Source organism: Callorhinus ursinus, unplaced genomic scaffold (assembly GCF_003265705.2).
Source record: "Callorhinus ursinus isolate GAN/ISIS: 27379988/994484 unplaced genomic scaffold, GSC_fseal_2.0 scaffold1, whole genome shotgun sequence".
Lineage (NCBI taxonomy): Eukaryota > Metazoa > Chordata > Mammalia > Carnivora > Otariidae > Callorhinus > Callorhinus ursinus.
In genome coordinates this window covers 128,749,226-128,773,946 of record NW_027397063.1, presented here as the reverse complement: position 1 = coordinate 128,773,946, position 24,721 = coordinate 128,749,226, and the positions used below count along the sequence as shown (strand labels likewise).

General features: G+C 36.9%; 1 protein-coding gene across 3 annotated transcripts in view; it reads right to left on the bottom strand.

Moving 5' to 3' along the window:
- The window catches only part of LOC112832326 (ubiquitin-conjugating enzyme E2 E2), a 371,486-nt gene that overhangs the window by 137,348 nt on the left and 209,417 nt on the right, over positions 1 to 24,721 (bottom strand). Inside the window, exon 4 of one of the 3 annotated variants that reach the window (XM_073900866.1) lies at positions 341 to 364. The exons of the other annotated variants lie outside the window; for them this stretch is intronic. Coding sequence (XP_073756967.1) covers positions 341 to 364 — 24 coding nt within the window. The remainder of the gene's footprint in view (positions 1 to 340; positions 365 to 24,721) is intronic. 3 annotated transcript variants of the gene reach the window in all.

The following is a 24,721-nucleotide window of genomic DNA, read 5'->3' as shown; positions in this document are numbered from 1 at the left end:
GGGGGGGGGGGGGGGGGGGGGGGGGGGGGGGGGGAGCTTTCTAGAATTGCTGAGCTAGAGTAATAGTGCTCCTAAAAAGTCAGGGTAAATGCTTCTCTTTCACCTTCTGTATCCATCCAACAATTCATTCCTCAAATAGTAATTAATTTCCTATTATATGAGGTAGGTACCAAGCTAGGGCTAGAGCCGTGTACAAAGCAGGTAATGATACTACCCTTAAGGAACTTATGAACAGGCTAGCATTCATTTAAAAACATAGAAAATTTATATAAAACTACAATTATTGTAATATTACATAGAAGAGGCACATGGTGCAAAAATAAGGTATGACTAACCTGACCTTGTCAAGGAGATCAGATAATACCTAGGCAAAGAGAGGAGAGAGAAATAGGTCAGGGAGAGAAAAGAGCAAGTGTAAAGCAGGAGAGAGCAAGGAAATTTTTTACATGGATTAATTGTACTGGGGAAAGGAAAATTCTAGACTTTTTGAGGACTATCATATCAGAGTTCCAAACTATACCAATATTGGGGAATCTGAAATGCTACTATGTTTCTCTGATTAGAATGGTTAGAATAGAGCTGAGTAAACCCTTGAAACTTTCTCCCACAACTGCTATCTGCAGTCTACATAGTTAATCAAAAGCAATACCTTGTACTGGGAAGAACTGCAGAGATTAGCAACACTGTCAAGGACATAAAGACGGAGGAATGGTGATCCTTAATCATACCCCCTTTCTATACTTAAAATGACCCTGCAGAAAAAAACAGATGGTGGATCACTGTAAGCTTAAACCAGTGGATGTCCCAGTAACAGCTGTCATGTTAAATATTACATTATACAGCTTCTGGCATTTGGTACTCAGCTATCTTTGTGGTGAATGCTTTTTTCTCAGAATCCATCAGTAGGAGGAAGAGGATCAAAAGCAGATTCCTGGTAGAGACAGATAGGATACTGCCCCTGCCCCAGGGTAATGGTAAGTCTCGGATCTCCCTCAAAATTTAGTTTGCATGGATCTGGATCATCTTCACATTCCACAGAATGTGATTCTAATCCATTATACTGATGACAGCATACTAACTGGATCTGGTGAGCAAAAATGGACCTAATAAACCACACACACCAAGCACCTCACAAAAATTAAGAGATACCGCACACTGCTTATGTTTATAAGAAGTCTAGGGCTCTGGGGTATGCTGAGAACATCCTCTCGAAGGTAAAGAACATGTTGCTTTTCTCAACACATGCTGTTAAGAAAAAGGTAGACCTCTGTGGATTCTGGAGACACCATATTCCACACTTTAAAATACTGTTTTGACTTGTTTATCAGAGACTCGGCGGATGCCAGTTTCAAGAGTGACCAAGAGCCACAGGAAAGACTTTTGTAGCAGGTCCAGGCTACGATGCATCAGTGCCAGTGGATCTGAGGGTGCAAGATCTATCCTTGATAAATAAGGAGGCTGTGGAGTCTCTGGCAAGTGCCAAAAAAGAAGTCACAATGCAGAACGCTGGGGGTTCTATGGCAGAAAACAACCTTCTGTTTAAAAACAGCTCATAGTATGTTATAGGGCCCTAACAGAATTTTCATGCCTGACCATGGGTCAACAAATGACCCTGTGACTGGAAGTACTCACTGAGACATAAAGATGGGCACAGAAACAACCTGCCATAGGATGGAAATGACTTACCTGGGATTAGGCCCAAGTACACTCAGAAAGCATGAGTAAATTACATTCACAGGTAATCCAGACTCCCATAGGATGAATGTCTCTTTCTTTCATGACCAACTGATGAGAAAAAAAGGAATTCAGAAGTAGCCAAAAATGGACTACTGCTATACTGCAGTCTTATTCAGGAGCGGACATAAAAGGACTGCTGTAAAGGAAGTCTGGCCAGTGGGAACAGCTGGAGCAGTACATTTGGTCATCCTTTTCAAATGGAGGGAGAAACGGCCTGAACTAGATACATCTGGACTCATGAGCGGTAGCAAATGGCTTAACTGTTGATCAGGGGCCCAGAAAACAACAGTAAAAGATGATATGATAAGGAAGTCTGGCAAAAATGGGCTGGGCACTCATCAGGTGCATTTTTATATCTCACATTAATGCCCACCAGGAAGGATCCACCAAAATGACAGTATGTGTGTTGTCAAATGTCAACAAAAGGTGGACAGGATGAGTCATTCTATGGCTGTCAGCCAGCCCCCCACTTAGGCAACCAAAGAGTTGACACAATGGGCCCACAAATAGAGTAGCTAAGGTGCTTCTGCTCACCAATGCTAACAAAAGTTAATGTTATTGCTAAATGCTTTAACCTGCCAGCAAAAGATACTGATGTCAAGCTCTCAAAATGACATAATTATTCAAGACCAATCACTTGGTATAAGATTGAGTACATGGAAGGGGGCAATGATTTGTTTTTACCAAAATTAATACCTACTCTGGATATGAGTTTTGTTTCTAGCTCCCAATACTTTTGCTACCACCACTAACCCAATGCTTATAAAACAACCGATCTATCAATATGATATCCCACAAAACACTACTTTAGGCCAACGACCCATTTTATAATAAAGAAATGTGACAATGGGTACATAACCTTAGAATCTACTGGTCTAACCATGACTCCATCCACAAAGAAACAGCAGGCCCCACAGGCAGGTAGAGTAGCCTATTAAAAAGTCAGCTGAAGAGAGATCTTAAAGATAACTTCCAACTCCAGAATGTGGTATATGCATTGAAGGAATGCTTTCAATGTATGGTCTGCTACCAATAGCTAGAATACTTAGATCTGGGAACCAAAGGATGAACGTAGGATTAGCCTCTGTCATCATCATTCCCAGTGACCCACTTGCAGAATATGTGTTTCCCATCCATGCAATTTCAGTATTTGCAAGGTTAGAAGTCCTGATTCCCAGGCAGGTTTGGGGAAGTGACTGTTTCATCCACGGGACACATAAGAATTATATTAAATATAAAGCTCTCACTACCTTCTGGTCACTGTGGGCTTCTCATGTCTGCACACCAGTAGAAAAAAAGGAGTCAGGTTCCTGTTGGGAATATTCAATACTGATTATCATGAGAAGCAAAGACTATGACTATAAGGTGAGGAAGGGAAAAATATGGCCAGAACTTGGGGGATTTCATCAAAATATCTCTTGGTGCTTCCATGGCTAGCAATAACAGTAAATGGAAAATTCCAGCATGGCTCAGCAAGAACAAAACAATTAAGGGCTCAGATATTTGAGGGAAGAAGGTCTGGGTCACCTCAGCAGGCAAGCAACTCAAATCAGGCAAAAAAACTGCCACTGATGAGGAAAATATAGACTTAGGGTAAGAGAAGGAGATGATAAGTATCACAGTTTCAGGGTCAGCTGCAGCAGTAGGAACTGCAACTAGTTTCTCTAATTCTCTTGCCTTAAGTTTTTTGCCATATAATTAAAGCAAGGCTTCACCTTAGAAGGGACTCAGTTATTGATTGCACTTTATTTCCAATCTCAGGGCAGAAGTGAGGCCCTATCTTGTAGTATGGAAGCTAGGTGTAATGTAGGGCATGAGTGATTGGAGTGGTAAAAGGAGTATATTAACACTGGTCACCTTTTCTGTACCACTTTAGATTGTCTAAATCTCACTTGTGTCTTATTTCAGCTGTTTTATCAGTACCAACTTCACAAAGGTATAATCTGACAGTGTCTTGTTTCATGCCTGTTGGCACCTCTTGCCTCTCACTCCAAAGCATCTCAGTTGACATAGCTTTGGATCCCCACTTGCACACCACCCATTAACTACTGGGGGATGTGGGGAAGTTAATATATTGTAAGGAAAATCTTGACCAACAAGAACCAGTGGAAAAATTCTTCTTCCTTTCTCCTATCACAATACACAGTGTTAAGACACAGTTTATATAATTTTGCAGGGTATGATCCTACAGGATTGGGCAGTGGAAGGCAACTCAAAAGCTTATCCATGTATTGGTTCTCCCTCCTACCAAACTATATTCTTCTTGTCCCTGTACTTCTTGGGATTATAGCCCCTAACAAAGTAATAGCACATAGCTCTCTGCTTCAGACTCTTCTTTCTGGGGAAGCTAACCTAAGACAAACCTCAAAGTACGTGGTGTCCTTATGATGTCCAGGAAGTCATTCCTCTAGCGCTCAGAGGTGGTAAGTGGTAACCACAGGCAAAGATGAGATCACTCAGAGAGGAAGACAGAGTGAGAGAAGAGGACCTATGAACTGACCCATGAATGGCCATGAGGAAGATAATGGCTAGAAAAGAAGACTGCAGATAGGTGGGAAAGGTGGTAGAAAACTAGAAAGTGTTGTTATTGTGATGGAGTTTAGCAAGCACACAGATAATACACATCTAAGGAACTGTTGCTTTTTTATTACTAAATTTGGTTAGATCCTGACTGCTATGGATATTTGATATGATGCATTATCAAAGAAAATTAAATAATATGCAAACAGAAGTGTGGTGGAGGAAGTTTTTTCAAATCACATTCTTCTGAGGGGAAATCCCAGGCAAACTGAGCAAGAGTGGAGTAATCTGTAACCAGTAACCAGACCTCCTCCTCTGTGCCTCCCTGCAGGCAAACTTGGTGGTAGCTATAGACTGAAGAGAGGATGATCTAGTGGCTAAGCTATTAATTTATAAAATTTTACCTTTTAAAGATTTGTCTGGACAAAAAAAGTTCAGACATAAAAAAAAAAAGAAAAAAAGCCTCATAAAACAAGCTTTTTGTAAGGAGATATAGAAAAAAACAGAGAAAGATCAGTACCCTGAGTAAGGTACTTCAGTACACAGGAGCCTATAATAGTTCATAAAAATGCTTTATATATCTTTATGAACACTTAGGATCAGAAAACAAATCTCCATTAACAGAATTTATCACAGGCTAAAGGTATGGAATAATGTCATCTTCTGTTATAAGAAGCTACATAGTCCTTACATATTTTTAAAAATTAATTGTATATATCTGTTACAGAATTGAATTTTTTAAAATTTAGAAATGTTTTGGTATTCTTTAGCTCATTTGAATTTCTCTCTTAGTTTATTAACGTCAATGTAAAAAAAGATTCATTCTGTCTGATTTCACTTTGATTTCCTGTTTCAGTATTCCTAGTCTTATTGAAATTAAGGTCTAATGAATGTAATGATACTCCAGGTTTTATTAAAATACACTTATGTTGTTCTTTCAATTTCCAGACAGGTTTTATTCTCATAGCATTACATAGACCACATATAAATCTAAAGTTATAATTAACAATATAAAAGTCAGGGAACTAAAATCTAAGTTTACAACAATATGAACACTGAGGAGCTTCAATTTAAATCACAAAGCAATGCTTTATAACATTCTTTAAGTTCTTCAATAAATATGAAATGTTCTTGAACATAAGTGTCACAGCAATTGTAAATATAAGTGTTTCAAAGGACCCAAGTGGAGAGTTTTATTTTCTGTCACTGCTTTTGGTAATTAAAAAACATGACATTTAAAATCTTAAGCTCATAATAATGCCTCAAGCATTGTACAGTTAACAACTGCCTTTCAAAAAATAATAGCATAAAGCTACACTGAACACATTATAACTTCAAAACAAGACAGAATCAATGATACCTATCGGCAATGGTGGGGGACCTGCTCTAGCCACATAAGCATTAGAATCAAGCCAGTGGGCTCTTCTAATGAGATCTGCTTCTTTGTAGTAACACAGTCATTTGTCTCCCTACTCAGAAACAGTGGCATCAAACTTTCCTTCTCCAATTTTCTGATTCATGCTCAAGTACATGGATGGCATTCCAACAATTCTAATACACTGACAGGCACAACAGCTGCCTGCCAACACCAGGGCGGATTTAGTTTTCATCTGATGCTTCAGAATACCCAACTGATACAATACTAGGTCAAATAACTTCACAGATTTTAAAGTCGGCCTAAAAACCCCAGCATCTGTACACTAGAGTTCAGTATCCAAATAGTCCATTCTCTCTTTAGAATTCTAACTAAAATGTCAGCAGCAAAGAGTTTTTAAAATAGCCTTTAGGTGTTTCAAATTTCCTGTGCTTGTTTCAGCAGACTACTGAACTGCCTAACAATAAGTAAGTCACTGAGGATCTAAATATCCAGCTATACTGCTGGGAGTCAGTAAGAGCCAGTTCTAGGAAGAGTAGGAAAGGAACTTGGGGGGACAAAGAGGTAGGAAATGTCTTCAGAATACTTCCTTCCCCTTTTAAAAAATCTAAATCAAGCAATAACTCAACTCTTCATGGTTACTTAAAATCTGGAAACTATTCTACTAGTAAAATTTACTTAAAATTTATTAGTATACCTCAACTTAACTAGACTGAAACATTTACACTGATCTTTATTTTATCCTTTATCTCAGTATCTTGCCTAATGGCTCTATATTTCAAAGCTCTGACAGAATTGTTTGGTTGGTATGATCTGTGACCACTTCTTTTCTAACAAAAAATACGTTTCTCCTTTTTAAAAAATTAGTATTATTGTTACTATTATTATTTTAAAGTAAGCTCTAACCCCAACGTAGGCTTGAACTCACGACCCCAAGATCAAGAGTCACATGCTCTACAGACTGAGCCAGCCAAGGGCTCCCAGTTTTCTCTTTCAATGCTAAATATTTCTGTTCACAAGGCATGATCCTTGGTTTGTTCAGACTTTGAGGTGTAAATGCTATCATAAAGATAATGCAGGTCATTATTTTACATATATTTATTTAAAAAACTATAATAATTTCTAGTATTAATAAATATAGTTTTCCTGGTTCCACTGGAGGCTCATTCAGATAAAATGTTGAGATCAGGTAGGTTTCAAGGCCATGAAAATTTAGACTGTGCAGGTTTGACACAAATTGGACTAATCATTGAGAGAGCTATGGTACTTGAGTTATATATCTGGATTGTGGAATGAGGTGAGCATACAATGGATTTGGCTGAAAGTGTTACTCTACTAAAACGCATTAAAATGAAAGTGTACCTTCCCATTTTTAAAAGGTGGTGTTGGAGTACTGAGGTGGCTCAGTCGGTTAAGCGTCTTACTCTTGATTTCAACTTGGGTCATGATCTCAGGGTTCTGAAATCGAGCTCCTTGCTCAGCAGGGAATCTGACTGAGATTCTCTCCCTCTCCCTCTGCCCCTCCTCACCACGCGCACTCTCTAAAATAAATAAATAAATCTTAAAAAAAAAAGGTGCTGTCATGATTGGGGTTCACACACTGCTTGAGGAGAGAGGTGGAGACAGCTGCTAAGAGGCTAGGATGGAGAATATTCATTTTAAGAGTGAGTATAATTCATTCCAGATCTCCTGAGATTCCCTCTCAAAATCTCTGGGGAATTAGAGGCTTTGGGCAGCTAGCCAACACTAGGGCTCACTGAAAATTCCAATTTCATTTCCCAGATCTACTCTAATCCAAACATTTATCCATGAGAATCCCTAGCATAATTCCAGGGTTCAGACTTGGAAGGGAGGGGTGTCTCTGAGGTTTGGCAGTATCTCCTGGCACAGAACCTCCTGGCTATGACATACACTCTGTATCCCTTTAGTTCTTGGATTCCTGGCATCTGTCAAGTAACAGTATATGATGATGACCAGTCAGTAAGGAATTCAGTTGCATGGCTTCCTTCAGCAGTGTATATGAGGGGACAGAGTCTCCTGTTTTCCACAGAAGTATCCCATAAAAATAACACGTTGTTTTTTCTCTTTTTAAAATCACATACAAAAAACCCAAAACATCATAAATTCAATGTCAAGAAATAAAAAATTATTTTTTGATAAGGCTATTTATAAGTGTGATTGAGTTCCTATTCCAAATCTCATACACTACTTAGATTTCCTTGTTGATAAAAAATAATCTGACAATCAAGTATTTGGGGGACAAATCTAATAATATTCATGTTTTCCTTAAAATGAAGACAAAAATAGCTAACTATTATGTGGTATGGTGAGTATTCAAACATGCTTGCAAGAAGCTTCAAACCCCTTACAAATACTGAGATGTGATTGTTAGAAAATTTCTAACTATGGTGGGAAATCTGACAATATAAACCTACAGTCACTCTGATTCTTTTATGGTTTCAATGTGAGCACAGGTGAAATCAAATATTTCAATTTATGAACTATGTTAAATTTCTTCTTTCCATTTACATGTGTGATAAGGCCACATGCACAATTATCTAATTTAATAAATATCTCAAGAATATATCAGGTTCGTGATACATAAATAAAAGGAAAAGGAAAAATTTAATACTTTAAATATTAAATATTTAAAGAGTAAAGAGTACATGACTAAGAACTGAATGACTACCTGTCACCAACTGCCTATCACTCTGCTATAAAATTCACTTAGTACCAACTAATATAAGATCACAATTGTACAACTACAAAAAAGTGTCTGGCACATAAAGTCGAAAAGATTTGTCCCTTTTAATTCAAACCTTTTCATACTTAGAGTCAAGGAATTTGTAATACCAGAGAAAAGACAGAAATGTGTTATCTAATTTTGAGTACTACTTCTGCCAATCTTTTGTTTAAACCTTCCATGGGCTCCTAAACGTCTACAGAATAAGGCCCATGTTCTAGCTGTGGCACCCTAAATCCTCCATATTTGGGAGCCCTCACTTCAGTCTCATTTCCTCTTGCTCTGGAATGAGGGAACTTGTTCTTCCTTCAGTGTGAGTTCTTGAACCTTACTAACTCTGTACCTCTACCTGTTTTCTTTTTTTCTCTCTTTTCTTCCTTCCTTTCTCTCTCTCCTCTCTTTCTTTCCCTCCCTCCCTTTCTCTTTCTTCTTAATCTTTCTTTCTTTCTTTCTCTTTCTTTCTCTCTCTCTCTCTCTCTCCTTTCTTTCCCTCCCTCCCTCCCTCCCTTTCTTTCTTCTCAATCTGGGGCTTGAACTCACAACTCCAAGATTGAGAGTCACATGCTCTACCAACTATGCCACCCAGGCGCCCTTCTACCTATGTTCTTTCTGAAGCCTGCATGGAACACCTTTCTTGCTTCTTTCCACTCATTCAAGTCCCATCCAAATCAATTTTAGATGCTTTAAGGGAACCTATATTGGTTCATGTTTGTGCTCCCACAATCTTAACTCAGAGACTGGCATGAAATGATGTTCTTTAAATTTCTGTTGAACTAAATAGACTAAAACCAACTTAAGACTCCATTAATAGTCTGCCCCCCCCCCATTGCTCCAACTGGACCATTTCAGTAACTGATCTTTGGAGTCACTGTGCTCATGCTGCATCCACTGCCCATTCTGACAGTTAAACTTGTTGATTTCATGGCATATCTCTGAGTTTTTCTTATATTGATCAACTATAGTATTTATGGATTATACTACTTCTTTTACCCTTAATGATAATGATGATGATTAGAAATGGACTATGTTTACTGAGTGTTCACTACATGCCAGGGACTCTTACAATTATAATTAGCACTTTACATGTACTACTGCACTTAGGTCTCAAAACAACCCAACCTATCATCATATTCTCATGTTATGGATTACTAAACTATGGCACAGAGAAATTAAATATCTTAGAAAAGTCACACAGGTAGTAAGAGGATGACCTGGGAGCCACTATGCATGAATAGTCATAAAAGTCAGTTTTAGGTAGCATGGTCAAAGAAGTCCTCTCCTTATAGATTACACTTGGGAAGAAACCTGAAAGAGAAAGAGCCAGACATGAAGGAAGAGTGTTTCAGGGCAAGTAATAGCAAGGAGAAAGGCCTCAAGATGGAAAAAACCCGGCATAGTGGAGAAGTAGAAATAAGGCCAATGTTGGCTTAAGCCAAGTGAAGACAGGAAAATCGCAGAAGATGAGGCTGCACAGGTAGGCAGAGGCCAGCTCATGGACAGACTGTGGGTCTGAATAAGAAGTTCCATGTGTATAAATTTATCTTTACATTTTATAGTTCTTCTCTTACTTTCCATAGCAAGAGCTTCAATGGCAGAAACCATTTTTTATTTTTTTTCATATCTCTTACAGCAGCCAGCCCAAAGTATTGTGTGAAGTCCCCTGTGAAGAATCACCCAATTGAGATAAAGAATGGGGTGTGTGGGACGCCTGGGTGGCTCAGTTGGTTAAGCGACTGCCTTCGGCTCGGGTCATGATCCTGGAGTCCCGGGATCGAGTCCCACATTGGGCTCCCTGCTCGGCGGGGAGTCTGCTTCTCCCTCTGACCCTCTTCCCTCTCATGCTCTCTGTCTCTCATTCTCTCTCTCAAATAAATAAATAAAATCTTTAAAAAAAAAAAAGAAAAGAAATGCTCAGAGAAAAGTAAAGTACTTAGTTACTTATAAAATGTTAACATGTGATCCTAGCAAGGAGAAGAAATACCATTGAACAGTGGAATGAATATGGTCACTGAAATCAGAAGGTCCACCATTAGAATCCCAGTTCAGTCACTGTTGGGTAAGACCTAAAATTAAGGTTCAAAATTATGTGACGCCTTGACATCTGGTAAAATCAGGAAAGCCTTGAATAGCCTAACCATAAGTTGCCCTCTCCACTCTGCTTCTGTGAATAAGGGCCTGTAACACTCCTTATCAAAGGGCTCTGGTGTAGTTCCTGCTTATCCCTGAGTAGCAGATTTCAGGTCCCTGTCAGTTTGCAGAATTATTCAGAACAGCCAATCACATTGTTCTGTGGAAACCAGGGGAGACACCATTCTCTTTATACTATAAAGCCTGCCTCCCACAGCCTCTGGCTGTTCACTCTATTCACAAGTGCAATTCCCATGTGACCTGCATGGAGTGTAGGGTCCTCCTCCCTGAAGCTGTGAGTATATGTGACTAATAAACAGCTGCCAATCTCATCTGATAAGTATTGGGTGTTGTGTGTTCAACCATCCCCACAACCCTGTGTCAGGAATCTTTTCCTCATCCAAGGGATGAAGAGGTGATCAAGACAGCCACTTACTGGATGTGTGACTGGGACCTTAGGCCAAGCCACTTAACGTTCATCTCCAAGCTTTTTATTTTGTAAAATAGGATTAACAATATTTACCTTGAAGCTTCTTGTGAGCACTGTGTCTAACAGCTATTATTGTGAACACTGTGTTTAGCAGTACAATGCTAGACCCATAGCTGATTCTAAATGCCATCCCCAATCCATCACCTCCTCTGTACCCCCATGATTCTTACTATGGATTTAAAACTTGGAAGTTAAAATTAATAATAACTGAGTTTAAAATTAATAGATGGGGATATAAATGACAGATTGGTCAGATTTGGCTTAAAAGCAATCTCGCTTATTTATTAGAAATAATATTTCAATCCCAGCTACCACAATAAGAACTACAAAGAGAATTTTTGAAGTTTTTGGCAAATAATGAAGTAGACGTGAAACCAAGGCTGCTTTCAAGATACTGAATAGTAGGTTCAACTGTGCTTTGCAAATCTTGATATGCAAATAATGTAGCAAAATTTACCGTGATAAAAGGTCTTTTAATAAGCTAACATTCAATGTGAAAATGCTTTATTTTTAAACAAATGAAAAAATTGATTGCTTCTGATATGAGACAGGGGGAAAGTACATCTAATAAAGCTTTACCCTGGCAGAACTTCCTTTTCTTCGGATTCTTCTTCTTTACCACACTTCAATGTGTGTAAACACACACCCCAGTGTACCCATGTTTCCTAAATTCAATAGTACATCCTTATGCCTTTTGATTTTTATGTAATTACATAATTTATACAAGTCTGCATATTTGTGTATTTGGAGAGGAGGAAGAATATAAAATATATATCTTATATATATTCATACTAAAATGAAATTTTAGAATTGTAATAAAAGAGTGGGAGGTGAGACACAGGATATTGGAGACCCTTTTGGACACACATAGGGTGATCATTTTGGAGTATGTTTTTTGTACTAAGAATTTTCCGACTTTATCTTTTGGCTAGTTTAGTAAAGCTGATGCACAATTATCTCATTTGGGGGATGCAAATCTTATTCTTTTCAGAATTCTACTTGATACTGAAATACTACTTATTATTATAAAGTCTGAGATAAACCATAATTCAGGTTATGTTGCTCGGTAAGCAACTGAATGCCAGATTGAGATATTTTTTAATGTACTTTTTAAACATAGCTCTTTGGCGACCACATTCAATAAATATTTAAGCATGAGCTTAAAGTGGATTACTGTTAGCATGTTGTAAGAAAATTGCACAGTGACAAAGCTTGTAATAAAAATAAGCAGGACACCCACTACTCATATACTATAGTTAAGTGTATTAGTTGGTCGCCAAAGCATTAACTTTTACTCAAACAGCAGCAGTATTCTGTCCAATCTATTAGCTTCAGACAGTGCATACTAGCTGCTGGCTATTGGAAATCTTTACGTTTGTATGCTCGAAGAAAATGGTTTTCACAATATTATAAATAGTTAAATATAACCCTAAGGATTTATCTTAAACACAAATGAGGAAAAAAAGAAAAATTTCTCTTTTACAAACAAGGGAGCTTAAAAAATTTATCATTGTAGTCTATATGTATTCCCACACTTTAGATTTTGAAAAAAAGCAAGACATAATTTGCTATGATTAACTTTTTTTAAGTGATACAAATTTATAAAAGGAGACCACCAATGGCCCAGATTTTTCATTTACTCTAATTCTGTCAAGTCTATTTTTCCCTTGAGCCAAATAGTTTGCAAGTATTAACCAAATACATAACTTACCTCAGTGTTTAATTTTTTTTTTTTAAAGCCAGGAAGACAAGCCAATTTCTTGATTCCTTGAAATTGCAAGGTATTTTCAACATTAAGAGATCACATACTGTGGTTAATTACAGCCAATAAGCTGTCATTAGCCTATGTAATATATAGGTCCGGTCAATTTGTTTTTAATTTTTTTTTAAACAACCAATATATAGTGTTAAACAATGCTAAAAAATCATATACATTTATTGTTGACATTAGTCCAGAACATTCATTTGCATTAAAGCAGTTCTAAGTCATACATCAAATAGGACTCCAGCTTCACATATGATAGGATTCAATCAGCTGACTTTCACCATTTTTTCTTTATTTAAGGTATAAACCCACGATGTTTTTGTTTACTGTCGTAAAGCTAGACTAGTTCTTTATAGAAGAGTAAATCAAAAATAAAGCATTTTACTTGCAGGTATATTCATGAGAATGCAATTTTGTTTGGTATGCTGCAGAATCTCAGGTGCCTGGAACAGTGCCTGGCATATAGGAAATGACATTCAATAATTATTTGTTGAATGAATAACATGTAGGTACAAGTTTTTTAAATTTTTCTTTAAAAAGATTTTATTTGAGAGAGAGAGAGTGAGAGCACAAGTGGGGGGGGAGGCAGAGGGAGAAGCAGACTCCCTTCTGAGTGGGGAGCCCAATACAGGGCTCTATCCCAAGACCCCAGGACCATGACCTCATCTGAAGGCAGATGCTTAACTGACTGAGCCATCCAGGAGCCCTAGGTACAAGTCTTCTACCAAAAAGTCGTATTTATTTTTTTGCTCCCATTAACATCACATAAATGTTGAATATATATGAGTACAGGAATATAGTACTTGTTAAAAGACATCAAAACCTGAAAATGTCATGTTTAATATTTTCAGTTGCAGAATATTTAACAATCTTTTTATCTGGATAGGAAACAAATGTCTATTCTTATAGGATCACACATTTATTAATTTCATTATGAACTTAAAGAAAAAAGCAGAAATCTAAATATTATTGCTATCTGGAAATGAATCCAGATGAATCCAAATGAGTATGTGTAAACATATCTCTATAGGATTGGGGTGGGAGGACTTTTTAAAGTATTTAAGTCAACCTTAATTGAATATAAAATATAAAATATTCAATATACTACATTGGGACATAATAACAGGAAGCATTATACTCAAGTATTAAACTTGCTGGAAAAAGAGAGTAGAGAAAAAAGAGCATATTAGAGCTGTAGAGGTTTACAACAGTGGCAATTTGTCAACAAAAAGATCTAAGTGGTACACTGCTACATGCAGTTACATAATAAAAGCCTTCTAAATATTATAATCTCTTCAGATGTAAAAAAAAATCTGTTTAAAGTCTAATGCAGTATTCATTTTTAGAGATCTGAGTTTAAATGACAGAACTATTTGTTACAATTTTTGGCTTTTCCTTTTAGTCCACTTTTTAATTATTAAACATTAAGACTGTTCATTCAAATAAACAGTAATTTGCACTTTATGGCACTTTTCAGCCCACAATCTTAAAGCATTAATTAATTAAGAAAAACTATTTCTCCTAAATTAGGGTAATCAGAACTGAGAAAGACAAAGACTGTTGCTTTTTTTCTCTACACATACCATTTTGAAATTTGAAACTGCTTGTGATGTAATTACTATATTTGATAAAACAGGAAATACTTTACAGAAATTACTGAAAAGCTAATTTCTGGGTATCGCCGTAGAACATTTATCCAAATCTTCTGGATTGAACGTTATACATTACTATATGATCATGATTAGTAGGGGTTATGTACGTGTTTTTCAGTTATCAGATTTAAAGATGGTTTTACATGAATTGTTTGTTAGCACTTAATTAGTAATGTACATCATCTTCTCCTGATTACTATATATCAGCCTGAACTGCAATATGTGGGCCAACTTGGCCATGTTCTTATTAAAAATATTTTGAACTAATTTTAATCCCTAAACATTAAGGCTTTATTTTCGCTAAGTATCACACTAACTGCATTTCCATAATGTTATAATTTATGATACAAAACAACCAAACTCAGGCCCTTAACCTTCAGCTTGCAGGGCTTAAGTAATTTAAATGGATACAGCCTGAGAAAAGGAAGGTTTTTCAATATACAGTGGTTAATGCAAATAAAGTTGTTTTCAAAGACTAAAAATCTGCAAAGGTCTGTTCTGTTTTTAAAAGGAGATTCAAAGATATGTCAGAAGTAATGATAAATGTGTAAATTCCATTATACAACTCTTAACATAGCTCTATTAAAGTATGTTATCTAAGAAAAGGACAAGAAAATTAATAGCTGATATATACCACAGATCAAGAGACATCAGGGAATTTTTAATGATTAGAATCTATCCATATATAAGTAAACTACACTGTACTCATGCCTCTTCTCAAGAGTAAAAAAACTGGAGACCTAAATCTCTTATTAAGAGGCAATTTTAACAGATAAATAACATGAAAAAGTAAACCAATACTAGCCTAGACATCCAAATTTTTAAATCTATGTTACACTAATACCTTGCACATATTGAGCTCACGAACAAAATTTGCTAACTTCAAACAGTAAAAATCCATCTTCCTCCATAGTGAACTCAATATACTACAATAAAACATGAATCTTCAGTGCAGAGCAATGGTTTTTAAGTGTTGCTCCTATAAGTTATTTAAAAGACTTCTCCTGTGTCTCCTCCTTTACTGAGAGAAGTAGAGGATGTATTAGTGAGGTTCAGCTTTGTATTCCTACTCCAAACAGAATAGTCCAGCCTTTACATATTCCATAGTTTGGGATCAAATTTTGTTTAAACAAAGGGTCCATAGCTTAAAAAAAAAAAAATCCCAAACCAAAATACATGTAAACCAATTTACAAACCAATTACCTTCTCCATTCTTCTGTTTTCCCCTGACTCGCCACCCCTTACATACACACATTCCCTACACTTCAGACACCTAACAGTATCACAGAATCAGTGAAAGATTGGGGCTGGGACGTGAGGAAGGTTGAGGAAAGAAAAGGAAGAGATAGCATCGCTTTGAAACTAATATTAAATGTTACCACTCTACCCAAGTTGCATATGCATGGACTCTTTAATATGTTTGAGATGATTAAGAGGTAAGACTCTATTAACAAAACCTGTTTTTAAGAGCCATATATAAATATCAGTGTCACTTCAATACTTGAGGGGCTCCACTAACACACGTACTCTGTTTCCGCTTCTCAAGAGAGTGGTAATGGTGACAGTGAGGACACTGGAGTTTCTAGAAAGCCAGGTAAGCACTGTCATTTTCTCTGTTCATATATCCATTGTTGCTGATGGGAATAACAGGAAAAAAATCCTATCTTTATAGATTACTTTCTTTCAAAAAACCTTAAAGAAAACCCAACTCCATTAATGCAGTAAAAGAAAATAGACAATGTTCTCAAAATTGGTTCTTCAATGCCTCAAAATTTCCTGGAAATATATTAAAACTCTACTAGCATGTAAAACTCTCCAATTATTTCACAAGGCTCTATTAAACATCCTTTGCACAGTATTTAGACAATATATTTAATTCTTATAATGATTCAAAAAATATATTGGCTAATATATCAAAACATCTTTTGAATATTTGGAATTCAGCTAGAAATTTTCTAGATAATTCATAAACTCTACATTCAGGGATTTTTCTTACCATCCCCCTGCCCCACAAGTGAGATTCTTTTTCAGACATGAAGACAACTTTTTGTTTGTTATAATACCAGATTTAGCTTTTCTATCTTTACACAAAGAATAGGTTTATTCTCAAGGTAATTTATTTGTGAGGGCAGAGACAGAGGAAGGAGAGATAGCAATAATCTGGAGAAAAAGATACATCATTTACTAAAGTGGAATAAGTGGATTTAATGTCTCATGTGAGAATATAATATACAGATGTGAGAATTAAAATTGTCAAATAATGATAACTTTTTCATTAAAAGATAAAATAGGCACCTCATGATCTATTTGTTCTCTGCTACTCATCAGTAATACCTACATGCTATGTGTAACATGAAAACAGAATGACAGCATCTTAATCAAGAGTTTCTTCACAGATTTCAAATGTTAAGCATAGTTAAGCAGTCTCTGTTAGTTAACGACTGGCTACATTAGTGAAAACCTACTAAGAGCAAGAACTTCTAGGACAGACCTCAGTTTGAATTTTAGCTTAGCTATGACTTTAGGTAAGTAATTTAACCTCTTTGAGTCTTATTTTTCTCACATATGTAAGGTGTGCTTATCCTGAAACACTGTTGTGAGGATTATAAATAATGTGTATAAAATATCCAGCAGAGTGCAGGTAATAGGGTCTTAAACAAAATTAAAAATCTTCAGTTAACCAATTCTTCTATAAATAATAGGAAAAACAAGAGTACCACAAACTATGGAAAAGTTATCGTAAGTTCAGAAAACATTAGAAAAGATAATTACACCATGACATAGAATTTCAAGCAATGCAATCCTAGTGTCAGTTGTAGAGAAATTGTAAATGATGGGTCCTTGACACGTGAGTTTAGCTGAGAAGCTTGAAGGCCAGCTGGTGGAGACCATTCTCTTAGGCAGCTTGCTGCTTCTCCCGCTCTCCCTTTAGAGAAACTTTCAGGCCAGCATCTTTTAACTGCCAGCTGGGCATGGCCCCAAGCAGACCTCCATCATATTAAACAAAACAAAGCAAATAGACTCACCTTTCTGACATTTTCTCATCTTTTCAATGGTACCAACATTCTTTGAGCCATATAGGCTCAAAATCTCAAAGTGTTTTCTTATATCAAAGCCTATCAAGATTTCCTTTGTCATATATCAAGCAACCATGTCAAAACCTTTTCATTTTCATTCTCCAACCCCCAAGTCCCTGTAAAGATACCAAATGGATTAAGGAAGGTCTGTAAGGAATTACAGACCATTGGTCCTATCTCACTCCACTGCTGTAAAGCCTCCACTGACTCTTTACTATCTTTTGCAGTTTCTCTGTGGACTACCTGTAGCAGAAGATGCACTGGCCAAACCTATACCCACCCAATGAAATGTTCTGGCAAGGGGATGCAGTGTTTCACAAACTTCCTATGTGGTTTTTATGTACACAGAAGCTTGTTAACAGCTAACTATAAAATAATAAATATCGCCACCAACTAAGAATAACAGCCAACATATTAAATGCTTAATGTGGTTTGAGCAGTGTTCTAAGAGCTTTATAACGATGAACTCATTTAATCTTCATGACAACCCTATGAAGTAGGTATTATTACTATTGGCACTTGACAAATGAAGAACAAGGAAGAGGAAAAGTTAAGTAACTTGCCCTAGGTCCCACAGCTAGAAAGTGGTGGAAATAAGATTAGATTTCAGGCAGTCTTCACCCAGGGTCTATGTTTTTAAGCACTAAACAGACTGCTGCAGGCTATCGTTCAAGGACCCTGAGTCTGAACAACCTTTCCAGCATGAATTCCTACGACTACCCAATATGAATGTGTCCTTTCACCTATGCAGATCCTCATTGTTTCACTGAGGTCATCAGAAGCTCTAACTGAAACTGAGGTAAGTCAAGAGGTCATTCATTACACTATTTATAATAAATCCAAGACAGCAGATTCCTGAGTGCAGAATACATGGGCTCTGGCACCAAGTCTCTGGTTTCCTTCCTTCTTTGTGATGGATTCATCTTCCAGCTGGTAGCAAGACGGTTCTAAGATCTCCAATCCAATCCAAAGGATCTCTAATCCAGAGGAGGATGAGAGAGTACCACTTCCCATGTTCTCTTTTATAGAAGTAAGGAAAACATCTCTAGACCCCATAGAGTAGACTGCCTCTCATGTCTCACTGCTCAAGCCAATCCACAAATGGGAAAGATGATTATTATTAATGGCTTAGACTAATTACTAGGGTGGAATGGATGTCAGGATCAACTGTTAGGACCACTATACTCATTCTTCTACACTGGGGTTGATACTGCAATCCTGTCTAGAACATTTTCCCTTCTCCACGTCTTTCTTCTGTTGTCTCCATTTTTCTGAACTTTGCTATGTTTTCCAACCTCATTACTCACCCTTCTTCCCTCCCTCTATCCAATATGTTTGTTGAGTGTCAAGAATGATCCAAACACTACTAAGACTTGTACATATAATGTCAAGGTAGACAGACACAGTCCCTGTCCTCATGGAGCTTATGTTCTGGCATGGTAACAGACAAAAGTCACAAAAACAGACCAAGTAAGAGCAGCACCTGCAGGCTACAATAAGAGTTATAAATTATAAAGGCAACCAACAGCAGGAGAGGGAGCTATTTTAGCTATATGGTTGTAAAGAAAGCTTCATTTTATAGTGATATTTAAGTTAAGATCTATAGAATAAGAAGGAACCATATAAGAGGTGGGAGGAAATCAGAATGTGCAAGGTCCCCAAGATGGGAAAGAACTTGCTTTGAGGATCTGAAAGAGGTCCTCAAATTCAGTAAGAAGAGTGGGAGGATGAAGGCTGAGATGTAGATCATGGACAGTCTCTGAAGGCATGGTAAGTAGTTTAGAGTTAGATTTTATTTTGAGCATTATGGGAAGTCAACAGAGACATAAAATCCCATTTACATCTTATTAAGATCATTTAGGCTACTCTCTGTAGATGCTGGACTAAGCAGAGGTTGGGGAGGGCAAGACTGAAAGCAAGAAGAACAGAATGTTATAAGAGGAAACAAACTAATGATTTTATTTAGTAGGCACAATGGACAGAACTCCATGGTGAACAGCTTAGTGGGATGAAGGAGAGGTAAAAACTGATTTCTAGAGTTCTGGTTTGAGCTACTAGGTGAATGATGTGCTTTTATCAGTTACGAATAGACTGGGGCTGGGGATGAGAAGTTGCAAACAAATTTGGAGAGTAAAATCAACTACTTCCCTTGAGCATGTAAAATTTGAGATGTTTGTGAGACATCCAAATGAAATGTGAAGTAGGAAGTTGTACAGGTGGGTCTGGAGTTCAGGAGAGAGAACAGAGTTAGACACACACACAATACACACACATTCAGAAGTCATCAGCATAAAGAAATTCTACTATGGCAATCACGGTATGCAATTTGAAGATGATATGCTTAGATGTAGCTTTTTTGGCATTTATCTTGTCTGGCATTCTCTGAGTTTACTGGATCTGTAGTTTGGTATCTGACATTAGTCTGGGAAAATTCTTAGTCATTATTCTTTCAAATATTTCTTCTGTTCTTTTCTCTCTTTTTCTCCTACAGTATTACCATTACATAAATGTTACATTTGTGGAAAGAGTTCTTGGATATTGTGTTCTGTTTCTTCAGTCTTTGTTTTCTTTGCTTTTCCTTTTTGAAAGTTTTTATTGACATATCGTCAAGCTCAAAGATCTTTCCTCACCATGTCCAGTCTACTAATGAGACCACGAAAAGCATTCTTCATTTCTGTTACAGTGTTTCTGATCTTTATTACTTCTTTTTTTTTTCCTTTTATTACGTTAATCACCAGACAAGACTATACTTTCAGGGATCATTTCTATAGTTTGTTTAGTACTTCTTGATTCTTTCTTAGAATTTCCATCTCTCTGCTTATAATGCCCATGTTTTTGCATCCCATCTTACTTTAGCCATTGGAATCCTTAGCATTTTAATCATAGTTTGTTTTAAATTCCCAGTCTGATAATTCCAACATCTTTGCCATATTGGAGTCTGGTTCTTTTGCTTGCTCTGTCCCATCAACCTGTGTTTTTAGTATGCCTTGTGAGTTTTTCTTTATAGCTGTAATGTGATGTACTAGGTAAAGGGAATTGCTTCAATAAATAGGCCTTTAGTAATGCAGTGGTTAAGGTAAAGAGATAGGGAAGGCATTCTACAGTTCTATGACTAGATCTCGATCTTTTAGTGAGCCTTTGCCTCTGAACTGTGAACTCTGTAAGGGCTTCTCAGTTTCCCCCCAACCTAGGCGGGAGAGGATAGCTACAGTGGGCTAGAGCTGGGTGTTTCCTTTCTCCGGGTCATCCCAAATAGTTTGGGATTTATCAGAGCTCTGGTAAAACAGTTTCTCTTGAGGACAGCCCTTGTTATGAAGAACAGGATATTCTGGATATTCTGGAGCATTTCAAAATGGTTCTTTTCCTCTCCCCATGCCAGAAGCAGAAGAGGTTTGCTGTGAGAACCTAGTCAAGCTCCTGGTGGTAAAACTACGAAAGTGTAGAGACCCCTTATGACTGGCCCCCACTGGAGTTTTTAACTCTCAGACTTGTCCACCCTGAACCTCTAGAAATTAAGGGATTATAGTTTAGGCTTTCCTACTCCAGTACTGGTTCCCACAGACATTTCTACTTTAGTAAGTTGTGATTCTCTGTATTTGCCCATCTGTTACTCCAGTTTTGGGGGCAGCAGTTTGCCCTGTAACCTCACTTTTCTGACAGATCTAAGGACAGTTATTGGTTTTTCAGTTTCTTCAGCTTTTTCTTGTTAGGACAGAGTGACACAACCTACAAGCTCCTTAAATGCTGGACCAGAAACCCGAAGTCTCTTCATTTTTTAAATTATAAAGTTTAGAGACAAATGGAATTTTAGATACTATCTTGCCGAATTACCTCTTTACAAAGACAAGAAAACATGGAGACAGTAAAGTTAAATGACTTGCCCAAGTACCAAGGGCTACGTACCTAGAGCTATTTAACGTCATCAGAAGTTGGTTAGACCCCAGTGTTCCTTACTTCCTACCTGCAACTAAAAAGCAGCTCCTTTTTTTTAAAGATTTTATTTATATATTTATTTATTTGATAGAAAGAGAGGGAGAGCACGCGTGTGCATGCACAAGCAGGCGGAGGGGCAGAGGGAGAGGGAGAGGGAAAAGCAGGCTCCCCACTGAGCAAAGAGTCTGATGTAGGGCTCAATCCCAGGGTCCTGGGATCATGACCTGGGCTGAAGGCAGACACTCAACCGAATGAGCCACCGAGGTGCCCTGTAAAAAGCAGCTGTTTTAATAGTATTATAGTTACATTTAAAGAAAAAAAAAAGAATCCTTCCTTATAAAGACATGTACTGAAATAGTTATAAGGAATAATGTGATGCCTGGGATTTGCTTTGAAATCTGAAATGAGATAGGGGTTGTTAGGGGGATAGTTAAAAGATGAATGGTCACGTGTTGATAAATGTGATGAGAAAATAGGGTTCATTATAATAATTTACTTTGTATAGGACTGAAGTTTTTCATAGTCAAATGGTAAATACATAGTAAAAGTAGAAAAGAATGAAACAAATGTTTATTTTGACTTAAATTATCCATTCATACTGCCAAAAGAATTGATGCTATTATTAGAAGGCTTGTAAGTAAACATGCATCTAAAGTTGATACCAACTTAAAAATTAGTTGGCTTAATGCATCTACCAAATCATAAAGGTAAAATAAACTGTACCATTTATAAATCAAGTTGCTTTATTTATATAAAATTCAGTCATACTTCTCTAAACTTCTCCATCATTTTAATATCTCATAGCTATCAGAGTACCTTAGCCCCAACTGAGATCAAACTGACACAATACTTAGATATGAATCTCTTGCACAATACATTAACTCAATTTGCTTTTTCATTCTCAAATGAAATATTCTGCCTGCTGCAGAGGAATTTTCATTAATGGTACTCCCTTACACAAGGGAGTAAAAGAATTGCTCATAAATCCAAGCAATAGGATTTAATTTTCTATATTTTTTTACTCTTTTAAGCCAGGAAAAAAGTCATCAAGTTCAGTTATCAATTAAGGCAAACAGAGGAAAATCAAAGGTATTAAAATCTATTAATATTTGCTCTCCAATAAGGAAGGCTACCTAATCCCCTACTAGAAGAGATATCTCAGTTGACTACTTCTTTAGAGCCTGATCGTAGATAAATGAATTCAGTTAGGAAATCATTTGTACCTTAATATGATAACAGGAAGCCTTTGCTATCTTTTCATTAATATATTACAAATTATATAGTTTCTGCTTTATTTCTTAGACATATCTGGTTGAATATAGAAAAGAAGAAGCTCCTTAAAGATTTATGTCTTAGTTAATTTGGCATTTTCTATAGAGCTTGGCACAATAAGTAACTACTGAATTAAACAAAATTATCAAGCAGTACTTATCTTTCCAAATCAGGGAAGAAAAGTTTGAAGAAAAGTTAAAATATCCACTCACTCTCAGCACTCTCAAAATTCTCAGTAATGTGCCGCTATTCAAGAGGTCAACCACCAGACTCAGTAACTAAGTCCGGCAAAATGGGCCTTCCTGAGCATATGAATTGAAGGAGGGTATGGGGATTGTTTTCAGTATTCCACTGCTAAGGCATGGTCTTCACTCAGAGACAGGTAGCATTAGTCCAATGTACTACTGATCTTAAGATTCAAGAAGAGATGTAGGATTTATGACCATATATTATCTCACCGATAACATTCATGAATATCCTAATAAAAACTTCGTACATTTTGCAAAATCGTAATTGCCCATATTTCAGTTTAAGGTATGTTTTAAGCACCTGGTACCTATTACAATAACTGGTTGAGAAATGAATAAATATACTGGCCATGCAAGCACTATACAGATTATAGCTTTAGTCTGTTATAAAGTAATTAAAGGTAGTTATAAGTAAAAGAAAACCAAGAACTCTTATCTAAGCTGGCAAAATATTAACTGTCATCCTGATAAGAGATAAACAATAGTTAACCATTAGAACAAGTTATGAAAGAAATAGAGATATACTCCCATATTAAATCTTGAGAAAATGTTATGTATATTGAGAAAAGAAAAATGAAATAGCAGGGTTCTATTTTCATATCCTTACTATAAGATAAATAATAATGAAAATGTGAGACAATTCCAGTGAAGGATTTTTTAAAAATGATCTTTAGTTCACTTCACAATGCACTGCACCTCCAAGATACCAGTTGGAACAAACTGGCGTTATTGAAGCACTAGCTATAAAACTGTTCTATACGCAATTAGGTGAAAAAAAAAAAACTAACAGTTTCCAGAGACTTCAAAGCTCTGACTTTGAATGTTGCGATTCCTTAAAACAGAAGGGACCTTTTAAACAAGAACTGCAAACCAAAAGAATCTTCATCATATATTGTGAGTAGACACAAAGAAAAAAACAGTCTTTAAGAATGTACTGACTTGCCTAGCATGGGAGGGTATTCACTCACTTTTGAACATAGGCTAAACAGGGATCTAGAACTCGGTGATTCAAGAATCTCAGTATAGGAAGAACTTGAAATGTCATCTTGTCTGAAACCTTCATTATACCTTCCTCACTACTCATCATCTACCAATGGCTTGTACACCACCTTCTAGAAACAGATTTTCCAATCATACAGCCTACACTATTTCTAGTCTGCTCTGTTGCTGCTTAAGTTAAGTAAAAATCTGCCTTCTTGCACTATTTACCCACTGGTTCCCGTTCTGATTTCTGGAAAGAGAGTAAGCCATATCTCTCTTCCATCTGACAACCCACAGGTATTTGAAGTAACTCTCTGTTCCTTCTCTATGTCAAACAATCTTGGTTGCCTCAAAGACTTACTTTTTCTTTATTCCTACTTATGGCTGAGGTCCTGGCAGATCCCCTTGCAGGGGTCACAAAGCTAATAATTGAAGAACACCTCATCTTCAGACATGCTTGTTTACCTGCTCAGTATTTTAAAAATTTTATAAAGATGCATGGATTCTTGGCTCTTCTTGAAAAATGGTAGATCTGGCAACACTGGATTGGTGACACTGAACTGCAGCTGAGTAGTGGCAATAGAGATGGGGTATTCAACTCCAGCAAACCACTGTCTCCCCACCATTCAAGTGTCATCTCTCAAAGAATCTACCTAACAATTCTATCTAAAATGTTCACTTAGGGTGGCTCAGTCAGTTAAGCATCCGCCTTCAGCTCAGGTCATGATCCCAGGGTCCTTGGATCTAGTCCAGCATCAGGCTCCCTGCTCAGGGGAGAGCCTGCTTCTCTGCCTGCTTCTC